The following is a 7,034-nucleotide window of genomic DNA, read 5'->3' as shown; positions in this document are numbered from 1 at the left end:
TCTTAGCTTAAGCGTACACATATGTACACTTGCTATACACAGTCGTTTTATTGATTGTGTATCTCTCGAAAAATCTATTATTAATTAATTAATTAATAATTAATGCTTTATCTCCAATGGTGAAACTTATTTTACCACTTCCTCTGGGACAATTGTTGCTTACTATTACAGGAAAGGTCCGTAAACTTTGCCGAAAATTTTAAGATTAACATCAACACCGTTGCTTTAAAAAAACTGACGTTTCTTTGAAATTTCAGTCACCGAAAAATCTGCCTACCAGGAGCGTCGCGTTTCGCAATAAAGCTTGTAAATTACCCATTTTTACGAATGTAATATGTTCCTCTTGTTTATTTTATAAATTTTCTCCATTATCAGATAATAATAAAATAATAATTTCAAAATTTGGTTAGATTGTCACAAATTCGAAAATTTTCCCTGCCTGATTATGCCCATGTCAACAAAATGTCAAAAAATTTAATTAATTAATGTCATACAACTTGACGATAGGTTATGATATTTACGACCGTTTTACAATGGAGCATTTTGCATTGCGTCAAAGCGTGATTTTGACAACCAGTTTTTTTTTTGCTCGCGACAGTACTATCGGATAGCAAAAAAAAACTGGTACAGTATGTTACTGTAGACATTTCCAAACTGAATGAGTTTTGGAAGTGTCTATAGTGTCTATACTGTAATCTAGTAATTCCAAGGCAAAAATTCATGAGGTATGATTCTAATAAGAAAGTAGCGTTTGAGGGCCCGATTTCAAGTCATGGTTGCAAATAGGTGGTGCAGCGCATTTGTGTATATAATAATTCAGAATAAGTGGCATCGCGGTAGGCGTTGGAAATTGAAATTTACATTGGCAGCAAGACCCTTGCTAATAATACCCTAGTTTCGATGCTGTTGGTAACCTTCGTTTTTAATTTGGCCTTGATATTATCATTGGAATCGTTTTTTGTTTATTTTCTTGTTATAAGTATTTGGAATTTCCTTGTTTCATTTATGAAAGGTGTATTATTTGTCTGGGGGTTATCTCTGCTGTGGGTGAAAACCATGTCAAAATTATGTAACGCATAACCCCAGAATAACGTAATGACGGTTTCACATGTTTACTAAATTTTTTGACATAACATAAAGCTCACTTTAGAGAATCAACGCCTACCGCGATGCCACTTATTCTGAATTATACTATAGCTATCTTTGTCCTACACATTAATTACCAATATGCGTCATCTTTCTCAAAGTTGCCTTACCCTGACAATAACAAGTTGCGACCGTCGCAAGTCAACTTTAAATCGGCCTCTTAGAGCCCGATTTCAAGTCAGGGTGACAAATAGGTGGTGCAGCGCAAATGTGTAGCTATATTTGTCCTACACATTAATTACTAATATGCGTCATCTTTCTCAAACTTGCAATTTTGTGCCGTTACCATGACAATACAAGTTGCAACTCAACTTGAAATCGGCCTCATAGACCACAAATTGTCTACGCCCATGCATTCAACGCTTAGTTATTTGATTTGCATAGGATTCCGCTACGACATGGCCGATAATTTGCAACGCTTGCTCTGATTTGTTTTCTTTTTGATCACTTTGTACACAAAACATACTGAGTTCTTCATGATTACCTAAATTACTTATGTTTTTTTCGTAGCACGTCAACCAAGAATATTCTTTCCGACAAAATCACCACGATTTCCCATTTTTTCACCTACAGATTTAATTTAAAATATTTCGCGGACACATTTCTTCTTTTGTTTTTGTTTGCTCTTTTCTTCATAATAACTAACAGGTACACTTTGAAATTTTGAACGTTTTCATTTAAATTACTTAGTAAAAAGGAAGAAAGAATATCCGTAAATTGCGGTAGACCTTGAATTATTTCGTGTTACGTTTAATTTGTAAAAATTCAATAATCAAATTAAAATTAATCAGAGGGTAATGAGAAGTCTTCATGTTTTTGTATAGAAAAACCATCTACGTTCCAATTTGCGTAAAACAAAAATTAACACAACTAAAGAATGTTATCATCAATCCTAGTCAATAATGATTAATGAACTACACAAATCTGAAGCAAATCACGTGTCAAGCAATTACCGATGCAGTGATTATTAAATTAATTTTAGAAAATTGAAATGAATAAACAAACATTAACAAGAAATCAGTGGATCGATGTCGAATATGATTTAATCATATACAGGGTGTCAACGAGATCATGAGCTTTTATAAATTTACCAAAACAAAACTCGGCACTGTTATTCTAGACGCTGATTTTTTGCGGACTTATAGTTTCGCAGGAAGTGACAGCAACTTTAGATTTTCAAGTGAAACACCGATTTTTATTACATTTTCGGACCCCTAAGAACAATTTGAGTGGGTCTACATAATTTTCTTCAGTTTTAGACCTACTTTTTTTTCTAGCTAATTTTTGCTTCAGATCTTGCGTGCTGCAAATAACTTCAAATCATGATTATAACGTAAACAATAGCAGAAAAAACACAAAATGGTAACTGTTTTACATATCATTTCGAAGCTGATGCCCAAGGTGAAATCTACTGCGGGGAATCACCGATGACTGTGACCAGATACATGTGCTTCCATTTAGAGCTTGTTTCATTCAATTGCAACACAGATAGTGTCTCATTCGTTTTACTTTAGATGTGGGGGCGATAGAAAGAACATTTTGCAACCAACAAATTAGTCTTTCCTCGAACATAGAACAAGGCTGTGCTTTGGTATGGTTTTTCCTCTTTTTTCGAGAAGAATAGCGTTTTATGTCCATCATTTAATCCAGACAATCGATTTACTGTGCCTACTTACGATTTTAATCTCTTAGGAGGAACTTCTTACAGGTTTTTATGCTGATTTTCTGTTATCTTTGCGCAAAGGCCATACTGATCTTCTCTTTTCTTTGCACAGCGGCTATGCTAATCTTCTCTTTTCCGTGCGAAGGCCCATACTGATTTTTTCTTCTTGTGAATGAGCCGTGCTGATCTTCTCTTATCCTGGCGCAGGACCCTTACTGCACACCTTTTTTCATAAACATTTCACAATCTCTTTTTCCTCTGAGAACGTGTAAAACTAGGATAGATAGACCAGCCCTCATTTGACTTGATTTGACCTGCCCACACCTACCCTGCCATGACCTTTCTAAAATTTAGCTTTAAAATTTTGTTTGCTATTTTCTACCCTCCCAGAACCCCGATTCACTCCATTGTCCCATTTCATTTCACCTATTATAACACATTTGAACAATATTGCTGTACTGTGAAAATTTCTTCAAAGACATTTTTGCAAAATTCCGGAAAGGCATGTTCTAACAAGTTACCGAATTTTTCTACTTGTGATATTTCTGTGGTCGAAACAGTGGGATTTAATTTAACATAGGCTAACATCTCAACTTCTTTTTCTTCATCAATAACAACATTCTCTCCGGGATTTTATTCTGTCTCTTATCTGAACTTTCGCTCTAAAAACGAAAAGTACTGCCTGCAGGAATGTCACCTTCGAGGACACCGTTCCACATGCAGAGCTTGGGCTGCTGCTGCGCTCTTTTGGCATTCGCCCTAAATTAGTAACTTGTTTACTTTTTCGTCTCTTGAAAACGTGCCAAGATCAAGATAATGCCAAAGAGCAGATACTTCAAGAAGTAACAACGGCGCTTCAAATTAACAACAGTGGGTGGTTTCTTAATAAAGTTTCTTAGAAGTGTCAAATATTGCTTTTGCATTCCATAGCTTACTTTGAAAAATGTTTTGACAAATATCTTTATGGTTTAGTCCAAAGACAAATATACAGGGTGATTCATATAATTTCATAAATATTTTAACCAGTGGCAGATTCCGGTCTCAGAAGGCTCTTGACATTAAAATTTTGAGTCATACATCAGAAATTGGCAAAAATTACCATATCGGTTTTTCACTATTAATAAATGCCATTCTTCGCTAAATTATTCCACTTTACGTCCTATGTATAACAAATGTCATGAATGTCATAATCTCATAATAGAAGCAAACAATTGTTGCTATAGAGAAAATATTGGTATTATAAAGTTCGCTTTAGTTTCATTTTGACAACAATGTCTGACAGTTTGTTTTAACGTAAAATATTTTCATTTATCTGCAGTTTTTAAAAGATGGTAGTACATTCTTCAACATGCTTTATCTTCAATAATTTTAACCTTAGATCTTGACATTTTTGTAAGAGTGTCTACGGGTTGGAATCTACCACCGATTAAAGTATGTATGATACTATATGAATCACCCTGTATATATTTTTTTAATTTACAACTGGACGAATTGTAGGTTTGAGGATATCGTTGGATTCGTATTGAAAAGCTATACAGGGTGTTTAAAAATTGCTAGTACAAAAAAAAACTGTGCCATCTAGAAGCCCTAAGAAATCCAAAAAACCAATTTTTAATTTTTTTAAATAAAAGGGATAAAGTAACCCTATCCCAGCATATTTTACGCCTCAGGCGGGGCAGTATTTTTTAAACCTTGGTAACCAAGCGTGATAATGAAGGACTATACAACAATATGAAAAATAAATATTTTTTTGCAAGATTTTGGCAACTAACAATGGTACATACTAACAATTTTAACCCAATTTTTAGTAATTTTTATCTCGAAAACTAGAGGACTTTTATTAAAAAAATTTTTTGCCGATGACTTTAATTCACCATCACCAATTACCAGTATTTTTTTGTACTAGCAATTTTCAAACACCCTGTATTTAACTGACCTAAGCCACTGGGAATATCCACAGATTTAAATGCTTTCAGGTACGAAATTTCTTCTTTAAAAAACAAGTTTGTATTTTTCTGTTGTTGTCTGCAGTAATCTCGTTGACACCCTGTATTTTGTAAATCTTCATACGGCCCCCGGCTTGCCACCAGCGCGGTGTATGAATTTTCTTGTTGCAAATCTACGCACTTTCTACAAACAAGCGACGTGTTACACGTCTGTTACTCCTGTTACATAATCCACGTAACCACGACATTACTCCATCGTTTCCCGAAAATGTCACCCATCTGTTCCTACGGACCTTCGATAAAATGTTGGAAAGTCGACATTATTACGGCGCAAATCGAGTGAAATTATATCGCGTTATATTTGACGAAAGTTACAGAAATGTCGATGAATGTGATTGTACTTAAAAAAATTCTAATTGGTTCAAGAAACGGAAAGTAGACCGTATTTTGTTAATAAGATTCCTCTCATCGCACACATGCATAGAGAAAGACTTTCGCCAACTCCACCACCACCCGTTGCCAATCTATAGTCCCGTTTCAGTGGTGGAAGTGTAACTATAAAACCGTCCCATTTCAACCTGGGTGCAACAGTTCACTTTCAACTGTGTCTTGTACTGGATTTATACACCTATAGGAACAATGTATACGGTAAGACTGTTGTACTTAGTGATTCAAAAACATTTTTGCGATTTTGAAACATTTTTGATTTTTTGAAAAAATTTCTTTCAGATATTTGTGATCGCCCTAACCCTGGGACTGGCAGCACCTGAACCAACAATAGTCGGCTGTGAGTATTAATTACAAAAAATTAGACTTAATTAAGAAATCTATGCTTCATGTCCATATTTGGGCAATTGTAAAAGTTTTCACGTAAAGACGAAGAGTGAAAGCTCATTACTTGACCCTCACGCAACATCTCATGACCGATCTTTCATTAATTTCCAGCGTACGGGAACGATGAACAGATATCCTTGGACAGCTACGGCGGAGGAGGCGGTGGCGGTGGCGGCGGCGGCCACGACTTCTCCGGCGGCTTCGGCGGAGGCTACGGTGGTGGCTTGAGTGGAGGCTTAAGCAGCGGCGGCGGCGGCGGCTGGAGCAGCGGCGGCGGCGGCTGGAGCAGCGGCGGCGGCCTAGGAGGCTACGGAGGAGGTGGTGGCCTAGGAGGCAACGGAGGAGGTGGAGGTCACATCGTACTGAGTCTGGAAAGCGGCGGCGGCGGCGGTGGAGGCGGCGGAGGCGGCGGTGGCCTCTACAGTGGTCACAGCAGCTACGGCGCGGGCGGCGGCGGTGGCGGCCAAGGCGGCTCTTCCTCAGGCGGCGACGGAGGGGACTACCACCACGGCGTGAGCATCGTCGGAGGCGGTGGAGGCGGCGACGGTCATAGCGCTAGTTTCGACTTGACGAATCACGGGGGCGGCGGACACTCTGGCCCGTTCGGGGGCAGCTTCGTCGCCTCTGCTAAATACGAGGGACAAAACAGCGGCGTCGCTCTAAACGGCGGCGGCGGGGGCCACGGCGGCGGCGGGGGCCACGGCGGCCTCATCACCTTCGGCAACGGCCACTACAGTGACGTCCTCGGAGCCAGTCAGGATGGCGGCAGCAGCGGAGGCGGAGGCGGAGGCTACGGTGGCGGCGGCTTTGGAGGCGGCGGCGGTGGCGGCGGAGGATACAAGTGGGGTTTCCAACCATCGGCCGATGTCGGTCTCGGGGAGCATTGATGATTGTCACAATTGAGTATCTTTGTTACACTTTTTTGTTGATTTTTGTTGTTATTCTGTTTTGTTGACTGTTTTCTATTTATTAAGTCTATTCAGTAAACTTTTTCTTATTTTTCTAATAACTAGCGTGGTTTTATTTCGGAACCGCAAATCATCAGACAGATAAGATTTTCCACTTGAAAGACGACATTGAAGAAACGTTTTATTTCTATTAAAATGAGAGAAGGGAAAAATTAACCGACTCGAACTAATAACGTGACTATTCGCTCTGCAGGATTGTTCAGATAATTCTAAATGAGCTCGAATTTAAAAATAGTTTTTGATTAAAATTGTTAATAAGAACACCAGCAACGCCCCGGACGTGGGACGATCAATAATTAAACAGCGAAATAAGAAAAGCTCTAATTAAATTATTTATTTGATAAAACTAGATCTAGAACAATGAACTCTCCATTTTAAACACCACACTTTACTTACTATAAAGTTATTGATTTACATAGCACAGTTCTCATCATTTTTCAAGCCTCCCACACATTTTATTCGGCTGCAGTTTACTAT

At 38.4% G+C, this 7,034-nt stretch overlaps 1 protein-coding gene across 1 annotated transcript; it reads left to right on the top strand.

Annotated features, from left to right (window-relative positions):
• The first annotated feature begins 4,862 nt into the window (after positions 1-4,862).
• LOC138137128 (uncharacterized) lies at positions 4,863-6,598 on the top strand. Its single transcript, XM_069056422.1, has 3 exons — positions 4,863-5,403; positions 5,485-5,542; positions 5,701-6,598. Exons 1-3 carry the CDS (start codon positions 5,395-5,397, stop codon positions 6,474-6,476), a joined length of 843 nt encoding a protein of 280 aa, XP_068912523.1. The 5' UTR covers positions 4,863-5,394; the 3' UTR covers positions 6,477-6,598.
• Positions 6,599-7,034: the final 436 nt, after the last annotated feature.

This window comes from Tenebrio molitor, chromosome 8, assembly GCF_963966145.1.
Source record: "Tenebrio molitor chromosome 8, icTenMoli1.1, whole genome shotgun sequence".
NCBI lineage: Eukaryota > Metazoa > Arthropoda > Insecta > Coleoptera > Tenebrionidae > Tenebrio > Tenebrio molitor.
This window is presented reverse-complemented; position numbering and strand designations above follow the sequence as displayed.